At 35.3% G+C, this 23,555-nt stretch overlaps 1 protein-coding gene across 1 annotated transcript; it reads left to right on the top strand.

The window, feature by feature from the left end:
- Nucleotides 1-294: 294 nt before the first annotated feature.
- On the top strand, nucleotides 295-5,631 carry LOC122304096 (uncharacterized protein At1g03900). The gene is made up of 8 exons (XM_043116141.1): nucleotides 295-800; nucleotides 1,873-1,904; nucleotides 2,352-2,452; nucleotides 2,558-2,630; nucleotides 2,771-2,802; nucleotides 4,702-4,792; nucleotides 4,935-5,046; nucleotides 5,140-5,631. The coding sequence occupies exons 1-8, from the start codon at nucleotides 651-653 to the stop codon at nucleotides 5,437-5,439; spliced, it is 891 nt and encodes a 296-aa protein (XP_042972075.1). The 5' UTR covers nucleotides 295-650; the 3' UTR covers nucleotides 5,440-5,631.
- The last annotated feature ends 17,924 nt before the right edge of the window (nucleotides 5,632-23,555 follow it).

Genomic DNA, 23,555 nt, shown 5'->3' with positions numbered 1-23,555 from the left:
TTAAAAAGTAGATTTTATTGAAAATAATACTAATTTAAATTTTAAATATAAACTAATCAGTATTAGTATATATATTATTATGCAGTTTTACTTGTATGTAACAAAACTCTAATCCTTATTTCTAGTACCTTATAATGGCTGGAAGCCAACTGTCATGTTTCATGGAAATGAAAATATATATAAGTTATTTAAAAAAAAAAAAAAAAAAATCTCCCAACCATCACAGTGGAATCGTGGACATTCCATTTATCCATTCCCAACTATTCCATGGAATTCGTTCCTCACAAACCAAGCAAACCAGACCACCTAATCGCGATGTTGACTACATCGAAACCGTCTACTTGCTTGACCTTTTGTATTTTCGATCAACCGTTCCAACTGGGTTCAAGAATCTGATAAAAAAATGTATTCTGATCGTATGGTTCTAAAGGTGACTCTGCTTAGATTCTACTCCCCTGGTAGCTGCTGCTGTCCCGAGATTGGAAAGGAAACTGAGACCGACCTTCCTCCTTCCTTTCAGTCTATCGATCACCAAAAAACCGAAAGAATTTCACCAAATTACAATCCAGTCTACCAAGTTTAGCTCAAGACCCCAATCACCGACCCAATTCCCTTTATCTTCTGCCAAATTGAATCTCTCTTTCCAGATCATGGAAAAGAAGGACGAGAATTCTAAGATTGAAGAAATCATGGAAAAGGAGGAGAAGAATTCTAAGGTTGAAGAAAGCGTGGATGAGAATGAAGAAACAGAATCAATAGAGCTTGTTCTCTTCCAAGTTTCTGAATGTTACGTGTATATAGTAAGTAAAAATCTGCCCTTTTCGAATATCTGTTGTAATTCACTTAGTGGGTTTGTTTGAAATCAATAGCATTTTCCCTGTGCATTGAGTTTTCTGGTACTTTTTTTTTTTTTTATCTATTTATTTATTTATTTATTTTGTTCGAATTTCAGTAAAACCTTCAAAATTTAGTGAGGTTGCTGAATTTGTGTTTTAGTGTTGCTAATGGGTTTCTTTGCAATCGATAGCATTTTTATAATTTGTGGAGATATACGTTATTTTTTTGTGTGTATTTTCGTTTGTGGGTTACTTTGCAATCAATTCAACTTTCATAATTCATTGAGTTTTCATGATGATGATAACTGCTACTAATGAAATTGTGGTTCGAACTGTTTCGCTTTTACTATTTTCTGGTGGAACGCTTTTACTATTTTCTGGTGGAAAAAAGGTTTTAAGTGTTAAAGAAACTGTTGTGGCCATGAGTTTGGGATTGGGTACAAGAAATATCTGGTTGACCTTCTCTTTAAGTATCATGAGTTTTGGCATGATTATAAGTGGCAGTGGATGGGTAATGTCAAAGAAAATATGCACACGAGCTTGTTATGTGCATATCATCTTTTCAAAGCAAAGGATTTAGCCTGTTGTTTTGGCTGAACGCCCATGCTCTTCTTATTTATGAAAGTATTTGATGTTATCTAAAAAGAAAAAGGATTTAGAAAATTATATGGTCGTATGCAATTCTTTAGCTTTTATTTGTTTCTGAGTGTTGTTTGCTAGATTAACACAGTTTAAGTTATTCTATGAATCACGCAGGATTAAGGGTGTTAGGTTGCTTCTTAAAAGACTGTTAAGGTCATTTCTAATGAGTTCACTACACCCACTAATCGGGCACTTCTATATTATTTAAGATAGATTTCAAAGAAGCAAATATCATCTTGTTGCTGTACCCAAGATTGTGTAGATAAAATCCTTTCAGTTCCATAAGACGATTAATTTACTGGAAATTTCTTTTCAAGTTTTGATATGCATGGTTTTGAAGTTTTTTCTTACGTTAAACTTGTTCTTAAGTATTCTTTTTTTTCCTGTTTCACAGATACCCCCAAGGAAATCTGCTGCTTCCTACAGGTATTTCTCAACTTATTAAAATAAGATGCCTGATTTTATTTGAGATTGTTGACATATGGACATTTCTACTGTTCTCTAAGCTCAATAAGGTGTCCAATTACTTATTTTTATACCTTCTCCTATTCTCTAAGTTGCTGAGATGTTTTTGTCCTCGTAAAATTCCGTGTCAGTCAATCTGTACATGAAGCATCTTTTTTACAATTCAGAAGTCACTTCAACAAAATTGTACATGAAAACGAAAGGTCCCCCCTGGGGACTGGGACAATGCAGCAGTCTCTTGGAAAATAAGAATGAAAAGTAGTTAGTATTCATCATTCTGTGGATTATTTCCAGTCATTATAGTTTCTAGTATGGAAGATAAACTGTCATTTTTAGCAATGCTTACTGCTGAAAATTCTATTACCAGAAAGTGGTTATCAATGTTTATATCTTCTAAGTTCATTTCAGGGCTGATGAGTGGGATGTGAACAAATGGGCTTGGGACGGGTTGCTGAAAGTCATTAGCAAGGGAGAAGAGTGCATTATCAGACTTGAAGATAAGACCACAGGTCAGATCATCTTTAAGTTGCTGTAAGTAACAAACAGTATGTTATATATCTCAGTAGTATCCATAAACTTGTTCTACAATAATCTGCTATATATGTATATAATAGGTGAATTATATGCTCGGGCATTTTTGCGAAATGGAGAACCACATCCAGTAGAACCTGTAATTGATAGCAGCAGGTTGATTCTATTTCTTGCTGGAGTCAAAGCTAAACTGTTGGATTGTAAATGTTGAAGGACTCTGTACTTACATTGTTTAAATGTTCATATTGCAATTTAGTATCTGGAGGATGTCTAAATGATAATTGTTTCTTTGGCAGATATTTTGTTCTTCGCATTGAAGAGAACATTGGTGAGCTACTTTACCCATCTCTTATTCCTTTTCTCTTTTACTGAACAGTTATATTTCTATTTACTTGTTTAACCACTTACAATACCTGAAATGATTATTTAAATCTCTATTTTTCATCCATAATCGAAATTGGAGCTAGATTTTCCTTCCCTCTCTCCAGCCTAAGATCTTTAAGATGAAAGAATAGGAGGTAAAAGATAAGATTACCAATTGTCACAGTAGTAAACTATTGTAAAGTAACCACAATGTTCATCAATACTCAAGCTTTGTTTTTTTGATACTCTGCTTGGGAGTCTGCCTTTTCCTGATCTGGGTGTTTTCAACAATGAACACATTTTTTAAAGTGGACTCATAGCCAGTTTACCCAGAGGTGCTGCTGTGTTGGATATAATTCCAAAAATAGTCGAATAAAATATTCTGGATGGGTGACAATTTCTTTGAAACTTGGATTACTACATCTACTGATGGTAGAAATGTATAATGAATTTGTAGATGCGAAACATGTAGTTTTTGGTCAGTACTAGTAGCATCTATTACTAAAAAAGCAAACCAGTCTGACGTTGTACTATGTTTGAAACTCAAATGCAATCGAAAAATTGGTTATATTTGAAAAAGGGAGACCACTGCTGCCCCCCCAAACTCCAAATGTTTTGAAAACCTTGGTTGATTTTAAAGTTCATATAAAAAATTCCAAAATAACTCCTTAATTAACTACTAAAAATATCTAATAATTAGTTTTTAGAAAATATTAAAAGTATTTACATTTGGGTTTTGGTTAAATTCACAACATAACCCTAAATCTTACAAAGAATTTTTTTTTTTTTTTTTTTTTTGATATTGGGGATTGGGGAGGGGGATCGAACCCAAGACCTCTTTTATAGAGGCTGGGTCTCATGCCATCTGAGCTACATGCTGTTGGCAAATCTTACAAAGAAATTAATTGTTCTTAAAACCTTAAATTTTGACTCTCAAAATTTTCTAAATTCAAAAGTATATAATAAATAATTAATAATGCTTAATCTTTCTCTATTCTTCATCGAGTCCCCATCAAGTTCTTCCTGAATTATATATTAAAAAACTAATATCATGTAATCTTTCTCTTTTCTTTATTGAGTCCCCTTCATTATTTTTTCTTGTTTGCTTATATTTTATATTTTTCTACGCTGGACTCTTCCTCATGTTTCCTTAAGTTCCTTTTAACATTTTTTCTTAGAAGTAATGTTGAACATGAGATTTTTTGTTAAAGTTGGAAACTCTCACCTATCTTTAATTGCTAAAACTTTCATTATATATTATTATATAAATAAATATATTAATAATTTTATCAAATTATGTTTGTAATATTTTTGTGTTATATATATTGCAACATTATACATTATGAAAAATGTATTTGTTTTTTTTTTTAAAATGAATTATTAACTCTTAACATGCTGAAATCCAAGTATGGGTGCTACATTGAAATCATGCTTGAGAGTACTGGTGTTTTGACATGTCTTCGTGCTGCTTGATTAATAGGCGTCCATGCAATTCTTAGTTTTCTTCATTGATGACATGACAAGACTATGGGATTATGGGATATGGATTGTGTAGCCAGCATCCTATCGGAAGACTATCTACCAAAAAGGCTCATCTTTTTATTAGATTTAGACATGCAACACCAGTATATTTTAATATGGTTCCTTGTAATAATATTAAAAACCTTGGGAAGGTGGCTTTCCAAACGGAAAAGAAACCTCCCATGGTATTCCAAGGGAATTATTTCATTAGTCCTCCAAAAAGGATCCAACATAAAAAACAAAGATATACCATGATCTTTGCTTTAATGCCTTTCCTCTTTACTTTCTTCCGTTTCCAGTTATTTTTTTGAGTATGGGCCTCATTCATCCAGAATTCTTGCAGGTGGTCGACTTCGGCATGCTTTCATTGGCATAGGATTTCGAGAAAGAACAGAAGCTTATGATTTCCAGGCAGCCCTGCATGACCACATGAAGTATCTTCCGATCTACTATATGCAACTTTTATGAGTTTATCTTTTGCTTTACCTACATCTTGGTGGTTTCAAATGTTGAATTTCTAGTACATATTGCTGTGAGTTTCCCTTATTAACTACTCTTTTCTAAATTGTTTTAAAGATATTTGAACAAAAAGAAAACTGCAGAAGAGATGGAACGGCATTACCAGCAAACTTCTTTGGTAGACTACAGTTTAAAAGATGGGGAGACTCTTGTACTCCAAATAAAGAACGTAAGCCTTTTGCTATTTGCTGTCAATTATGTTGAAGATTGATGCTATGAATTTTCAGTATTTGATCGAGTTTCACACTTTTGGTGTCAACAGAAAAGTGGTCGCAGTGCGAATTCCAAATTTTTTGAGCAGGGTCTGAACAATCCCTCCGAGGAAAAGGGGAAACAGAAAGAACCCATAATTTCTATCAAACCACCGCCACCTCCTCCAGCTCCGGTCTCCCCTGCTGCTACTGTTCAGAAGTTACCAACAAACATGCCACCAAAGTTCAATCTTGAGGAGACTCCTCAAGAATTAGTAAAAGGAGATGCCAAAGATCAAATTTCTCCTGAAAATCACACTATACAGGATATTCCAGATGATGATTTCGGGGATTTTCAAACGGCTGGGTGACATGGTCTAGATACTGACATGCTTATACTCAAATGATCAAAATTTTCTCTCGTCTTTTAATGGTTTGAGCTTTGTGATGGTTTAGGTTATGTTACAGTTCAAATTTTCGTTGATCTGGTAAATCTTCGGTATCTTATAAAAAAAAATATGTATCTGGTGCTTACGACATGGTTATGGAGGTAGTTTAGATACCTTCGCTGATACTGACATGATTTTATTTATTTATTTCTCTGGAAATCCAAAATGCATATTGCAAACCCCCATCTTCAGGGCATTTAAAACAGAACTACTTCTGAATTAAACATAATGCACTTATATCTATAGTTACCTATAACATCAGAATCAAGACGAGTTCAGTCTGGCCTGATAGAAGAATACAAAAGGCCCATTCGGCATTTCCCTTCCTTGTACTCGTTCTTGGGAAAAATAAAACTTCTGAGTTTTTGGTGGAGGGCCACTTTTTTTCCATTGCAGCATCTCTATCTCTCACCCTCTTCGCCTAAAACTCAGTTTTATCTGCCGAATGCAGTTTGGTAATCATACTCCTATTCTTGTTTGAATCATCATTCTTCATTTGGAAATTGAAACTATGATTTATTTCCAAGCATAATTGCCGGTAATGTGTAAACGAATTCTTGTTCTAGCATTTGCATAAATAATTCAATTGATTATATAGAAAATATTATATGTAAGTGTAACCAAGTTAGTACATCTTGAGCAATTATACAATATATAATAAAAACTCTAAAACTTGGTGGAATACATTGGCCTTCTCTCTTATTTTTCTTAGTTTCAATGCTAGTGATAAAAATATCACAAAGTTTTACGTAAGAGAGGAAAATTGATCTTCTCTCTTATTAATTTATTTAAATTTATATACTCCCTGAGTATACAAAGTTTTGCATTTAGGTCCCTCCGTTCATCTTCCATCAAATTGTCTAAAGGCAGGGTTCCCACATGGCAACCAACAAGAAGGTTCATGTGGCATAAAAATACCATGTTAGCATCCTTATTAAATTCTACAGCTTGAATGTCTGTATGGTAGGATTGGGAACATGAGATCTTCTAAAAAGACCATGATTGATAGCACTTTCACCTTCAAGATTGGCTTCTGATGTTGCTTTGCAAATTTTTTATCTCGGATTTTCTTGACCTATATATTTTCCCAATGCTTACATGACAGATAAATGTTTTCTTCTTCAATCTTCGGTAGCTGCTTCGATTCATAGAGGAAAAAAATAAGGCCCCGTCTTAATGTGCAATCTAACTTCAGCTTATTTGATTACCCTTTCGATAATTAGGCATTATTTTTTTAAGGTTAAGGAGCAACGTCTCGAGAAATAACGCCTAAACCTAGGAAGAAAAACCCTTCCTTCTTCCATTCAAGCAAGGGCAAAAACCAGCGGATCGACCGACAAATCTCTATGTATATCTTTGGTCATCTGTTGCATCGCCTTCAAGGGATTGCCTCGGCAGTCGGCATGGCCATCTATTGTTCCTAACTGCCCACAAACCGTCGGATGTGTAGTCATCTCACATTCGTCCAAGGAGTCGTGTAGTCTCGGTTGGTCTTGTGTGTCAGTGCAGTATTGCAGTCAAATTTTACAGTCAAATTGGCATTTTTTTTTTCCCATCATTGCCCTTGCCATCCACAGTCTGTTTGGAAAGCTCTTGATCGGGATTCCAACCATATGAAGATGCTTAAGAGCTGAAGGTCCTGTGAAACCACGGCTCAACCCATTGAGGAAATCCCTTCTTCCTTCCATTCGAGCGCAGGCAAAAACCAACGGATCAAGGGATGGCCTGGGCATGGCTATTATAATCAATGTTTTGAGTACCGTTTTGGTGGTCGTTATGATTAAGGAATTAGAACGAAATATTTCGATATCAATACTATTTTGGAATAGTTTATATAAATTATATATATATATATATGTATAAATTATATTTCAAAATAATATCAATACAAGTCTTAAAAAATTAAAACACATTTATAAAACTCAATAATACTTCAAGCTAAAAAAATAGTCTTTAGCTGTGAGAATTTGAGTGAAAATTATGAAAAATTAGAATTTTTACATTAATTACAAAAATTTCCTATTTTTAGCCTATATTCGTACAATCGGTACACTGAAAACTGGCTGGTATTGACCGAAACGAATAGGTATGGCCAATATTTGACCTGGTATGAAACATATGTATTTTCTATACTGGTCACTATTCCAGTACGATAAATACTGGCCATACCGGCTAGTACAGTATGAATTTCAAAACATTGATAATAATGCCTACATGCGACAGCCTCGACATGGCCATATGAGAAATTAACTCTTCTTGTTAGTGATAAAGTTCAAATAGTATTCAAAGCCACTATTGTTGGGGATGAGGATAGAAAGTGGTCCTCACTCACAAATCCATAAAAAACCAATGCCTAAGAAGATAGGATCATCTGACCATACTATTGGCATTTGCCATCCAATCTGCATAACTTGTCATGCCCTGTACCCGATGACGAATCCTTCTAACCTGAAATCCACAAAACATAAAACTAGATACAATATTCTTTAAAAAATCAAATACCTTAAAAGTCATTCCAAAGAAAGTAAACTCGACACTATTACATATTCTCTAAAATCTTACAAATCCATTTTTACCACCCAACACTTATCTCTCATTTCTCTTCTAATATTATCATGTGTCATCTATTAAACTAGACCTTCAAATCGACCAACCCAGATTGTGTCTAGACCCGATTCGATTCTCATGGCAGCACAAACCAGTCTGAAAGTCTGGTCAACCCGACACCGTAAGAATGAGCTGCTTCATGCCCTAAACCATCACTTAATGATCCAAACTTTGATCCATCATCATCACTATCAAGTCATATGATTATGATCCAAACTCTGGACAAGAAATACATTGAAGTAATATGAAATCTAACACATTCAACAAAATGAGGGAATCGACAGCCACACAAAGATACTCAAGTGGGCAGAGGTCGAGAAATCAATCAATAAACTTTACTACTGAAATCAACAAAAGAAAAAAGAAATAAAAACAACCTTGAATGGGCAAGAGCCGTATTTGAGGGCAAGAAGCTTGGGACTATAGACAAAGGCATTGACGGCATGAGCCATGGCCCTTGCCTCGGCTTGCAAATCCTTTGCTCAGTTCCCACGAAAGACCAGAGGTAGCCCTAACCCCATCTCTCAGCGCAGTGATGGAGATTTGAGAAGAGTCATTCACAATGCCACTAAGAGGGCTAGGCGTGCTGAGTCTAAGAGGATTGCATCGGGTAGCATGCATGGCTCGGGTGGTGAGGGATTGGGTGTCCAAGGCAAGTGCAACTAGAGAAGTTTCATGTGTGGCCAATTCCTTGATTTTAGGGGTTGGATGACAAGATAATAAAAAAGTTGCATGAGAAGATGACAAGATCCTAAAAAATAGGGGTAGATGCGTCAATCATGGTGGTGGCCGGTCATGATCCTTATATTTAGGGATTTATTTCATTTTAATATGTTTTTTTATTTCTTATTTTAATTCCTAGTTTATTTCCTAGTTAATTTCCTTTATTTTAAGCATTTGATGTTGCTTCTCTAAAGATAGGATTCCTAAAACTAAGGAGTGGATCAAGAGTGAGATCTATATCTAGATCTAAGTTAAGGAAGGCAAGGTGGCGCCAACCCTAGGGGGATCCTCTATTTATAGTTTGCTTGGCATTGTTATTTCATCAATTATGTTATGTTATTCAATGAATGAGAATTTCTCTTCAATTCTCTTGAGAGTTAAGTGTTAGCCTAAGTTAGTCTTAATTTTCACCAACCAACCAACTTGGCTCTTTGTGTTGCCTTAAGGTAACCCTAGATCTCATCATCCAATATGCTAATTACAAGTGAGTGAGAGTAGGGCTTCCATCAATTGGTGCTTTCATTGAGAAAGATCCAACCCAAGAAGCAGAAGTCATGGCTGATCGACAACCAACTCATATGGAACATATTGAGAATATTAAAGCCACTTTGGAGGCACAACAAACCACCACTGATGACTTGCAAAATTTCGTATTACAAATTTTACAAGATCACTCGAGCGGAGGCTTTTGGCCGCTCGAGCGAATTCAGGCAGATTCAAACGCTCGACTGCCGCTCGACAGTGAACTCGAGCGGATTACTGGAAAACAAAGATCGCTCGAGTGGAGACATTGGCCGCTCGAGCGAAATCAGGCAGAGTAGAACGCTCGACGTGCGCTCGATAGGACGCTCAAGCGAAATCAGGCAGAGTCGAACGCTCGATGTGCGTTCGACACCCCGCTCGAGCGAACATTGTAATTTAACAGATTTAGGGTTTTTCGCTGTCACACCATATAAAAGGAATTTTTCACTCTATGGCCGTGGTTGGTTGACTGGAGAACACTTTTTGGGACAGAAAAACACAGCTAAAAGGATTCAATTCATCTGTTTTGGAGAGGGAATTCCATATATTGCACGTACGTTGGAATCATACACGAGCACAGACGGGAGAAAAGCATTGAATCATTTCCTTGAGTTTTTGAAGACGAGTTGTGGCTGCGAGGAGTATTTTTCAGCGTTTATTTTCTTCCAATATTCTCAGAACAATTATGGTGAATTCGTTTATGTTGAATTCCATTTCTAGCATGAGCTAAATTTTATTTATTTTAGGAAAACGATTTAACCTATTTCTGAACTATGCTTGATTGTCTATGCTAATTTAAGGCAATTCTCTCTTTGTTTATTTGATTTATTCTAAGTTTATTACTTCTAATTAACTGACCATTGATTAGATGATAATTAATCTTGTGATTTGCTATCGAAAGAGGGAATCATAGGGTAGATCTTGAATATTTCAGCATCGGTAAGTATAGAGATCGAAAGACTTGTATGAACCTATGTAGTAATTAAATCATTGGTCTTATTGGTTTCTTGCTTTCTTTTATGTCAAGTGGAGTTTTGTGGGTACTTTGGTTTAAATCTTTAACCTTGAACATAATTGAGCACATAGTCGTTTTTCTTTTATTCCATTTTGCTTATGAAAAGAAGAAGTTGAATTAATTGAAAGAGGGAAGTTTAATTTTGCTTTGCTCTAGAATCCGTTGATGGGTCCTTGAGGCGAAATCCTATTTGAGACCAAATATTAGAGAAATGATCTAGGTATTTCTTTGGCATAACCAAAAAGCTTTCCCAGCCGTCCTAAATATCATGCCATCATTACATGGTGTGTTTCCATAGTCAACCCCCTTGAGCCTTCATAAGCCTTTATTTATTCTTTGAACTACATAAACCATGCCCGCTCTAAGCCTGAAAAACAATGAATCTACTTTTGATAGTTTGAGAAAATACTTTGGTGGAGAGTTACATTTAAAAGAGAAAATTGGTTTCATGATGAACCGTATTATATTTGCTCTGTTTGATCAAAGAAGAAGAAGAAGAAAGATAGTAAAAGTGAAAAAAAAAAAAACAAAAACAAAAATAGAAACAAAAGAAAAAGAAGTCACTAAGCGGAGTATGTATCACCTCAGATTTTGTTAAAGGAATTGTTGGTATTGCTTCAGTAATTACAGCAACAATAATGCCACAAATATGAGCATATTGCCAAGAAAGAGCTATGATTTGAATCATATGGGTATCTCTTTTAGTGTTCTCTTCACTAAGTATTTTTTCAATTTGCTTTGATTTTCCATATCCAGTTCTTTCTTAACCCTCACCCTGTGGCCTATCATTACAACCTTATTAAAGACCTTTTGATCTCTGATTTTGGTGTTGACTACATTAGTTGAGAGGATTTTTGAAAATTATACTTATGGGATTAAGTTTTAAGAGAATTCTTCTGATTTTGGTTGTTCTACTTTTATCTGAGTTTGCAGGTGGTTTGAGGTTAAATTGACTATATCACACACACACACTCAAGGTCTTAGCTTTAGGTTGAAGTAAACGCCTAACTCTTACTTGACAAATTGTAAAATTTTTGATTGATTTTCTTGCTATCTTTGATGTTAAAAGAGTAAGATACTAGAGATGAAATCTAAATTCATAAAAACTTGGTGATTGATGATACTTCTCTTTGGCGTCGAGTTGATATTGCCTAAACTATCATTTGCTTTTCTTTTTGTTTGAGGACAAACAAAGTTGTAAGTTTGGGGGTATTTGATGACTTGCAAAATTTCGTATTGCAGATTTTACAAGATCGCTCGAGCGGAAGCTTTTGGCCGCTCGAGCAAATTTAGGCAGATTCAAAAGCTCGACTGTCGCTCGACAGTGAGCTCAAGTGGGTTGCTGGAAAACAAAGATCGCTCGAGCGGAGACATTGGCCACTCGAGCGAAATCAGGCAGAGTCGAACGCTCGATGTGCGCTCGAGCAAATCAGGCAGAGTAGAACACTCAATGTGCACTCGACACCCCACTCGAGCGAACATCGTAATTTGACAGATTTAGAGTTTTTCGCCGTCACACCATATAAAAGGAATTTTTCACTCTATGGCCGTGGTTGGTTGACTGGAGAACACTTTTTGGGACAGAAAAACACAGCTAGAAGGATTCAATTCATCTGTTTTGGAGAGGGAATTCCATATATTGCACGTACGTTGGAATCATACACGAGCACAGACGGGAGAAAAGCATTGAATCATTTCCTTGAGTTTTTGAAGACGAGTTGTGGCTGCGAGGAGTATTTTTCAGCATTTATTTTCTTCCAATATTCTCAGAACAATTATGCTGAATTCGTTTATGTTGAATTTTATTTCTAGCATGAGCTAAATTTTATTTATTCTAGGAAAATGATGTAACCTATTTCCGAACTATGCTTGATTGTCTATGTTAATTTAAGGCAATTCTCTCTTTGTTTATCTGATTTATTCTGAGTTTATTGCTTCTAATTAACTAGCCATTGATTAGATGATAATTAATCTTGTGATTTGCTATCGAAAGAGGGAATCATAGGCTAGATCTTGAATATTTCAGCATAGGTAAGTATAGAGATCGGAAGACTTGTATGAACCTATGTAGTAATTAAGTCATTGGTCTTATTGCTTTCTTGCTTTATTAATTTGCATATTCTTGTGTGAATTGATGAACAAGAATAATTTCTAATTGACTATCGAAAGAGGCTGTTGGATGGATTAGAGATTTGCTAATGAACAAAAGGAATTAAATTAAATAAGTTGGATGAGAAAAGCATAGTGAATAATTAGGTGAAATCGATTTCCTAGAAGTTTTCTTTCCCATTAATTTGATCTTCGAACGTCAGTTTTATTTCATTTGCGTATTACTCTTTGAGTTGATCTTAGTTTAATTGGCAACTACAAAAATCTTAGTGATTCCTTTAGATAAAATCGAGATTTGTATAATTTTGATATTTGGCAATAGTAAGGTACCAATCCCTGAGGACGATTCACTTCTTATCACTTTATTATAAAACTACGATACTGTGCACTTACAGTTTTGCACCGATCAAGTTTTTGGCGCTGTTGCCGGGGATTGGTTTATTCTTATTCTTTTTGTCAATATCGATACAAAGAGTTCGAATTTATTCTTTTTGGCACTGATCAAGTTATCACTAAATCTGTCAAATTACGATGTTCGCTCGAGCGGGGTGTTGAGCGCACATCGAGCTTTCGACTCTGCCTGATTTCGCTCGAGCGCACGTCGAGCATTCGACTCTGCCTGATTTTGCTCGAGTGGCCAATGTCTCCGCTCGAGCGATCTTTGTTTTTCAGCAACCCGCTCGAGCTCACTATCGAGCGGTAGTCGAGCGTTTGAATCTGCCTGAATTCGCTCGAGCGGCCAAAAGCCTCCGCTCGAGCGATCTTGTAAAATCTACAATACAAAATATTTGCAAGTCATCAGGCAGCTTGGAGAGGGAGTTAGTGGCCAAGGTGCCTCTTGATTTGAGAGAGCATGTGAGAAGATGTGACACTTGCCAAAGGGTGAAGGGTGAGAGTAGCAAATCCAAGGGGTTGATGCAACCCTTACTAATCCCTACTCACTCTTAGGAGGATGTTACCATGGATTTTGAGGAGAGGTTGACACTTTCAAATGGTTGTGATGGGGTGCTTGTAGCCTATGAAGTGGGGAGTTCACAAAATGGCTTGGTAGATATGGAGCTTAGAGAGAGAGAGATGAAGTCTTGAAGGATCTCAAAAAGAATTTGACACATGCTTAAGACCAAATGAAGAAGCAGTTTGACAAAGGGAAGAGTATGGAGTCCCTTGAGCCAGGTGAGTGGGTATTTCTCAAGTACCTACCAAGAGAGCATAACGTACTATCCAAGGCAACATTGAGCAAGTTGAGGCTAAGTATTTTGGCCCATATAAGTATTGGAGAAGTGCGGACAACTTGCATACAAGCTATATCTATCGGTTGGGGTTCACATTCACCCTATTTTTCATGTCTCATGGCTAAGGAGGAAAGTTGGAGATCCAACTAAGGTGGTGAGTGAGATGCCTGTGGCCGATGAAGAGGAAAGAATGACAATCCAACCTGAGAAGATCATGGAGTATAGCCTTGTGAGGAAGGGTGGCCAAGTAAGAACCGAAGCCTTGGTTCAATGGAAGAGGCTTCCATTCGAGGATGCTACGTGGGCGAGTGTTCGGGTTCTCAACAATCAATTTCCAAATTTGGACCTTGAGGACAAGGTCTGTCTTGAAGGGGGGAGGATTGATGATATTCGAGAAGAGCCATTCACAATGCTACTTGGAGGGTTAGGCATGTCGAGTCTAGAAGGGTTGCATTGGGTAGCATGTATGGCTCGGGTGGTGAGGCGTTGGGCATCCAAGGCAAATGCAACTAGAGGAGTTTCAAGTGTGGCCAATTTCTTGATTTTAGGGGTTGGATGACAGGATGACAAGAAAGTTGCAAGAGAAGATGACAAGATCCTAAAATAGGGGTGGAGGCGACAATCATGGTGGTGGCTGGCCATCATCCTTATATTTAGGGATTTATTTCATTTTAATATGTTTTATTATTTCCTATTTTAATTTCTAATTTATTTCCTAGTTAATTTTCTTTATTTTAGGCATTTGGTGTTGTTTCTCTAAAGATAGGATTCCTAAAACTAAGGAGTGGATCAAGAGTGAGATCTAGATCTAGATATGAGTTAAGGGAAGACAGGGGAAGGCAAGGTGGCACCAACCCTAGGGGGATCCTCTATTTATGATTTGCTTTGCATTGTTATTTCATCAATTATGTTATGTTATTCAATGAATGAGAATTTTCTCTTCAATTCTTTTGAGAGTTAAGTGCTAACCCGAGTTAGTTTTAATTTTCACCAACCAACCAACTTGGATCTTTTTGTTGCCTTGAGGTAACCCTAGATCTAATCACCCAACACGCCAATTACAAGTGAGTGAGAGTGAGGCTTCCATCACGTAGGCACGATTCTCAGTGTCGCCTCCACCAAAGCTGCTTGGGTTGGTTCTTCTCGGCAACCAAATAGAAACTGGTGAAGAGAAGTGGGGAAGGGGGGAATGATGGCACACTGGAAATGCAAAGAGAAGTGGAAGTGAGAAGTGGCTGGCTAGGGTTTCATCCGAAAGCATATAAAACATGGGCTATTTTAAGGGCGGGTTGTTAGCTGGTTGTACGGGCCGAACCTAATTATCAGTTCAACCGGTTTTCAGGTATGGGTCAGGTCGGATTTTGCGGACGGATCGGGTCAAATGGGTTTTTTGCATAGGCCTACATTAAACTATCACAACTATCAAAGTCATATGAACAAAAATGGTGGAGATAAACAAGTGAGTCCATCGACTCAATAAGCAGTATACCCATACTAGTGTGTAAATATGAGATAGTTACAGAATATATAAGAAAAAAATCTAAGAAAAAAATCAGAGCAATATTTTAGAAATATTTATTTACAATAATAATATAGACAAAAGACCTTTGGCACAAGCATCTATGAAATAAGATCATAACAGAATAAAGATCATCTTTAAGTCCTATGGCAAGGTTGTACAAATTCTGGCGGTCAACCAAGTAGAAAGAGAAGTAAAATCTCCTCCTTCTAAACTCGACTTGTTGAGTGTACACACAAGAAAAACCTATGTAGAAAAACCACTCGGTCTCCAAAGTGTATTTAGAAACAGAGATGTTGGTACCAACATAATAATAGAGGCCAACAGTTTTGCAACCAAGGTGAGGTTAGAACAAAAGTAGAAACAAAATGTCATGTTGGAGGGTTTCAGATGTAATATCATACTGGAACAAAGTGTACTAAGAAGATAAATATCATATGATCATATAAAAATTTTAGACTTCATATTCTCTCTTTATACATTTTAGAATGGAATAACAAAAATTCTCTTGTATACACCAGTCATGATAGAAATATTCCATTTTCTTATTCATATACAAAGAATAGTTCAGAAAATGTCCGAGGTTCTTTTCATAACAAAAATATGCAAGTTCTTTTGCAAAATTTAATTGAGTTCTTTTGCAAAATTAACCTCAATTAAATTTTGGCAAAGACTGGTATAGGAGCATTGCTTACCAAGACTTTTTAATATCTCTAAGTTTCCTCAAAATAGTATTAAGCAAGTATCGATCATCACTTAAAATAGATCATTCCTAAATTTCCACCAAGTCTCTAGTGAGCTGGAATACATTAAATGCACTTAAAGGGCAATTCACCTATGACCCTAATTTAATAAAAACCATTTATCCAATTCTATTTCCTGAGAATTCCTTCAATTAACCCAAAGATAATGTATTAACCATTGTACAAACCAAAACTTCTCATTTCCAATATACTTAGGTTAATATAACTGTGCAAAAAAACCAACTTTATATTACATGTAAGAAAAACTTTACCCCTTCGTAACATCAAATTAACCACAACACCATTCCTAAAATACTCCATTCCAACATGAATCCATCTCTAGAGTATAATTAAGTATCAACCTGAGACATTCACAAGTAAAAAACACCATTCCTTTAACCAATTAGAATTCATTCTATAATACAAACTTTAGCCACAAAGTTTTTACTACTAGAGACATGCACACCCAAATTCAACATTTTCATATTTAGCACAACCATTTTGACAACCCAACAAATTCATTTTCCCTCTTTTCCAAGATACACTTAAAACTGACATCCAATACCTCAACTTACCACCAATCAACCAACAACATTAACAAAACCAACCGCACATTCAACTCCACTACACCCACCAAGAAAAGTTTAGTTAATTAACAGAACTTCGAACTAGACATTGTCGAAATGACACTAATTGGCACAACTTAAGTGGGTGTTCCTTTCGGACTAAATTTCGTCCATTTTGGCTTGTTCCGATCCCTTTCTACTAGATTCCGATATTCCAATCGGAATCTACATTTCAATTCCAAATCGTAAATGGTAATTCAGAAATGAGACTTTGAGAGTGTGTCCTGTTCGATTGTCACTATTTTAGATGATTAATGATATTTGAATTTTGCGTGCCTTTTCAGACTCTCTTGTCATCTACCTTTTCACGTGGAATTATTTTAGCCTATCAAGTTTTAAACGACTTTTTAAATTTATTTTTTTCTTTTCCTAAATATTTTACTATTTACAAATAACATTTTTTTTTTCATCTTAACGATTGTGAAATGTGACACCTTAGTCTAAGGCTAGGACTTGGAGGTTTTGCTAAGTCTTTATTGGGCCAAAGTAAATAGGGAATTATTTGGACTTTGTGCCCTTAGCATTAGAGCTGTATGAGAAAATAGGCTTAGTTATCTTACTTTGGGTAGTGATTAGGGTAACCTTACTTTGGGTAGTGATTAAGCATCTAAGGCCCAAGAGAGTCTAGGCCCTCCTAATTTTGGGTCAAATAAGAGAGGAAAGGGGCTCATAATTGATGAGGCCCATTAGGGTTTTGGTTGGCTTAGTGTAAGTGGCACATGGTAACCATGCAAGAGTGATCTTTGGATTTTCAATAGAGGAATAATGAAAAGAGAGAAGGAAGAGCCATTTCCGGCAAAGACAAAGGGATGCAATTTTCCGGCAAACACAAGGTTACCTGCCCCCGTTTATAACAATTGAAGATGCAATACACCTAGCATGCATATAGTAATATGCAATATTTGCAGTGGATAATTTTTTTTTCTTTAAGCAATACTATGCACCAAATGACATACATCCCAAAACATTGAAACATAATTTATAAACCAAACAAGATAGACGTTCAAGATTACATCATTTGTCCAAAATATCTGTAATCATAAGAGTATGAGAGACAGAGCTCTTTAAGTACAAGTATAAACTAAAGCATCTACTAAGCTAATCTATCAAGTAGCTCGTGCAACTTAATCAAGAATGCCATAATACTATTGATAAATTGGAGCGTGGACACTACGAGCACTGTCTCGTGCCTTTTTTGCCTAATCGACTCTCTAGTCGGTTAACCTTTGATTCGTCTCCTGGTCCCGACACAGTCTATCATTCTGGTGGAAATGGTAGTGGAGACTACCATAGTGAGAGTTGATTACAAATCTCAACAAGTTAACAAAGAATTTAAACTAACACTTTAAAAATACATGCATGACAATAAAAATATGAATGCATAACGTGATCATAAATAAGCTTGGCATGACTTAATAGTAAATAATATGACATGTGTTGACATGACTTGAACTGACATGAATTGAACTTGAACATAGACTGAATGTGAAACTGAACTTGAGCTTGAAATAACATGAACATGAATGTGAAATATATAAACTTCAAATCTTGTTCAATAATTAAGGGTGATTAATACATGTGAACATGTGGGTGCTACACAATTTCCCTAGAGACAAGTGTCCTTACTGATACCGCATTACATTACAGGTATCTACACTAACTGTGAATGCGTTAACATACGTATCAATTGACAAGTATTTGCACCAACATGAGTACTTATAACATGAAATTGAACATGTGAGAGGTACCATCGGCGTTAGTGCCTAACTTTGCTATGGTGACCAGTTAATGAGGCCCCATTCGAAGCCTGTTAACAATACTTTGTCAACTTAGAAAATTTCACACTAATTTAGACACTCCAACATGAACAAAGGAGTTTGACTAGGATATTACCTCATCCTAGTACTTAGCATCATGATAAAATGTAAACAAACTTGACTTGAAATGGAAACACTGTTTTCAAGACACATTCTGTACTCGAGACATGATGTGATATGAAACAAAAGGATAGATGACTTGACCTAACGTAACGTGACATGTACATGAGATGAATAATATGGCATAACATGAAATAGACAAACATTTCATGACATGGCATAATGTGTAATAGATAAACATTTCATAACATAATGAATTGTGCAACAGATAAACATTTCGTGACATGATAAAATGTGTAATAGAAAAATATTTCATGACATGATAAATGTATAACGGATTAACATTTTGTGACATGATAAAATATGTAACAGATAAACATTCCATGACATGTCATAGCATATCATATATAAAAACATCAAAACATGAACAACTTTTATCTTACCAATACACATACCCAATATTCAGATAGTAAGTGAGAAGTTAACTTATAGCGATAGTAGCTTAATAAATTAAATGCGCAAATAAATGGAAAAATTGTAAGGAGAAATTTCTAAATTTTAGAAACTTCTTACTAGCAATTTAGAAATATAAAAATACCGACTTAGAGTAAAACAATCATTATACCTTTTTATATGTGAGCAAATGACCATTTTTCCCTTAACTTAATAATTTCACATCCTAATTCCAAAACTCATTAAATTTATATTTCTCATGTAAAATTTGTCCAAAATCCAAATATTTAATTAAAAAATTTGAAACATATCACAACTAGGTCAAACATGCGTAGGCCAAATCTCTCGATTTTTATTGCAATTATATCAAACTTCATTTCTCATGCTTAAACCGAAATATTCAACATACAAAAATATCATATCCTCTATTCAAATAACATACTAAAACAACCAATAAAACTCACACCACAAAACCACAAATTTCTTCAATATAAAACTTCAAGTTGTTAACCTTAAGCACAACCCTTGATGTTCAAGGTTTTATCTCTTTTCAAACAACTCTAAGAACTCCAAAAGTTGAGTATTATACTCTCAATACATTCATAACATATTCCTAAGAACTACCATGCCTTTAATCATCAAGCCAAAGCCACAAAAAGTCACAAAATCCAACTTAAAACATTTGGCTTTCACACTTTTAACTTACAACTATGTGGTTTGGTTTTGATCGAACCATTAGATATGAAATATTTCATGAAATAAATCACAAATGAACAACATCATATGGTTAATAATCAAGTATTTGAATAGATCTAAGCACCAAAGCTAAGATCACATGGTAAAAATTGCATCAAAATATAGATATACCCAATAACCTCAAATACAAAACAAAACTGTTTTTACACCTCGAGTTTCCAACTTTCTAAAATCATGCAAAACTCTTGGCAAAAACTCTTAACATGCAACAAATCCAAAATCCAATTTGCATGTTAACATGTTAACTCTACAACATAAAATTATTGGACAAGATCTTGCCAAAAAATTCATCAAATAAATCAAAATTAAACATAATATCTAGATTGTTGCCCAGTAAGACCTTTGCATGCTTAAACAAACTTTTCACCAACTAAACCTCCATGAACAATTACAAAAAGTGCACAAATGCAAAATAGAATAAAAGAGAAACAACTCACACAAAGGTAGTTTTATGAGAAGCTACTTGCAAAGGTTTTGAAAAAATCAAGCAAGAATGGCCATAAAGTGTTTGAAGTCACCTCTACAGTTCTCTCCAATAAAGCAAAGTAAAAGTGACAAATGCATGAAGAACAAGCCATAGATGACATATGAAAGGCTGGAGGGATAAGAGGGGATGTGACGATGACCATTTGATGGTGGTTTTGTTAGCCAAAACCATGTGCAACAACACATTGTTTTCTACCAAGGATGCTTCCTTGTGAAGGGTGGTGTTGAGGTGGCTGATTGACCTTCCACCAGTCACTATTTGTGCTAATAAGGGTAGTGGAAGTACACCTAGGCTAGTGGGAGAAACTTCTTCAAGAAGTCTTGCTTGGGTGGATCCTTTTGGTGGGCCTTAATGGGCCTAAACCTATTGGGTGTCATTTAGGGTTTCAATAGGGTTTAGTTTGGGATTTTGGTTTCTAACAAACTCAAATATAAATTTTCTTGGCCCAATAAAACTATCAAGGTATAAAAGAATAAATAAGGGGTGTAATGACATGAGTTTGAGGTATTAATAGCATGTGAAAATGGTTTAATTAAGTGATTAAATACTAAAATAAAACCCCCCAACATTTCCATTTGGGGTTTTGGGAAACCTTTTAAGGTTTCTCCTTTCGCCCAAGTTTTGAGATTCAATTGGATCACAAATATTTAAGGTTTTTCTATGGTTGAAACTATTTTTTGTTTGGCACAAAAATGAATGGTTGGATAGAATGGTGTTTAGCTTAGGTGGCATGATCATAATACTTGATTTTCCATTTTTTCCTTTATGTTTCCATCTCATGGTTCCTCTTGGTGCCAAGTGGCCTACACAATTCACTAACTGTGACTAAGAGCTTGCCATGTGTTCAAATAAAATTCCTCCAGATTGATTTAGACAATCCACACTATGATTTGAAAACGATTAGATAGTGTTATCACAGATGTTACTATTTGTTCCGAAAATGGCAAAAATAACATTGTAGCATAAAATCCTAATTAATCATACAAACCTAATAGTACAATTCAATTTGAAATATTTGACTCCTAGCTACCTCGACTAAATCAAAAGGCGTTTTTGAGCAACTCTGCTCTGAAACATATTATTGCATCGAAAAGTCCTAAATATTCATCTAAGACTAATGGCCCAAACTGTTTATCAATCTCATACTCCTAAATACCTCAAATAAATAAAACCGCATTTCTATCACTAAAGTGGGTAAGAATTTGACTAAGCTAACAGACTAAAACTTACATGATGCCCTAATTCATGAGACCTTTCTAGGATTTTTATGACATTCCTAAAGCATAGATAAACTCATCAACTAAATTTCTAGCGAGCTCTTACAGCAACTCCATGAGACAAGAACATTGTGGTAAACCCACGAGACAAGAAAACATTTTCATGTTGATTCAAAATGAGTCACATTATCTTTCAAGTCTGTTCATGTCATGTTGATGTCAAGTTCAGTTCATGTCAGTTTCAACTCATGTTAGAAGTTCATGTTAAGTTAAGTTCAGTCGAGTCATGTATTTTCAGTCAAGCACATGTCATGTTATTGCTAAGTCTTGTCATGCATATTATGTTCATATTAGAACGCATTCGTGCCATTTTACTCTCATGGATTCAAACAAATACTGTTAGTAATTTGATAGTTCACTTGTTGACTTATTTGCTAGTCCCAACCACCATTTCTCCCGAATAGTTGTCTTAGGATCTAGAGAACCCATGCATGGGAGATTGGACGAGATTTAGAATGTGGAGCACATACAAGGAGTTGATGGAGTTTATTCCTTGGATGTCCATTTCGATATCATAGTCAACCGCGATTTAGTATAGTATATTTTATTTCCAAACTATATTTATGAAGCACTGTCTCTCGTACTTTTTTTTGTTATAGACCTATTGGACGAGTACTATAACCTTTGGAATATCAATTATCATGGGAATATTATGAAGTGTGTTTATGATTTGGGATAGATTACCTCTGGTAGATTACTTATGGTACATAGTATTGATCAAAGAAAAAAGTTATTCGCTGTGAATAGTGCATACTAATATATGCATGCCATGTGCACTACATTTTTAACTATCAAGAAGTGGGATATGTAACCTTGTGTTACATGCCTTGACGCTTCAGGCTCATCAAATCTCAAGTGAAATCTTGGGGCGTCACATGAGCTACTTTTTAAATACCCATGTCTACTACCTCATACAAAGGAAAACCACTCACTAGGTAATAATTAATAATCTAAGATAACTAGATTGTCATGAGCATTAACTCTCTTAGGAAGACATCTTTCTAGGATTGTTATCAGTGTTTAAAGAACCCATTTTTTCAATAGATCATTAATAACGACTAGGTATATTAGGTATCTTTGAATAGATGACTGGTTTCGGCCTCATGAAAAGAGTATCAACATCATTCATGTGCATTTTGTACCAAAATAGTACCAGAAACAATTATGCACTCAGAGTACTTTGTACCTTAAACATCACAAATGCTAACCATCTAATTCTCCTATGAAAATCAATTACTCAACTTGTAACAACCCAATAGAAGGTTCAAATTGTATTGCCTATACTCCAAAAAGACTAACCAATGATACAATTGGAACCCCATCGAAACATTATAAAGAGTAAGAACTGTTCATTTCCAAGCAATGTAGAATCTCATACATCCTACCATTATTACTTATCAAAATGGGATATCACAATCTCACCTCCTTCTATTCCAATGTCTTCGTTGGGCCAGTCTGTCATAGGTGGCACGACTCAAGTCCCACATTTCTTGTAGGAATAGGCTCTATCACCTATGACGGATAACCCAACGAGGATGTAATGCCCTGATGAAAAGCTCAAGTTTCTACGTACCTAGGATCAGTTAGTTGATATCATTCTAAATCCACTTGATATGGTTTCCTCACTTCAGACAAAGCCGAATGATGTGGACCAAAACCGAATCTTCAATGGAAGACCAGGATAAATATATCAAGCTTACAGTTGTTATAATTATCCTTTTAGTTCATTATCACACATTCACTTACATTGCTTATCATCTTTGTAGAGTACTACTCAAACAGTACAAGTACTAAAGTCTAAGTACGTACCCTTCCCCATGTTCTGACGTTGAAATATTATTTTGCAAAATATAAGTCAAAATTATTATTATTTTTTTTTTTTACCAATAAACCCTACATACTTTCCATTTCACTCTGAGTTATAAAAATGTTCATTTACACCTGAACTATCGATATATATTTTATTTTATCTTGAACTACAAATATATTTTACTGTATGTTTTCATTCAAATTTGAACATTAAGATTTTACAACATAGCAAATTTTTCGTTCATTTGAACTCTTAGCTAGGTCTCAAACGAGAATAACAATT

The sequence above is a fragment of the Carya illinoinensis genome, chromosome 3, assembly GCF_018687715.1.
Source record: "Carya illinoinensis cultivar Pawnee chromosome 3, C.illinoinensisPawnee_v1, whole genome shotgun sequence".
In the NCBI taxonomy this organism is placed as follows: Eukaryota; Viridiplantae; Streptophyta; class Magnoliopsida; order Fagales; family Juglandaceae; genus Carya; species Carya illinoinensis.
Note: the sequence above shows the minus strand (reverse complement) of the source record. Positions and strands in the feature narration are given on the sequence as shown.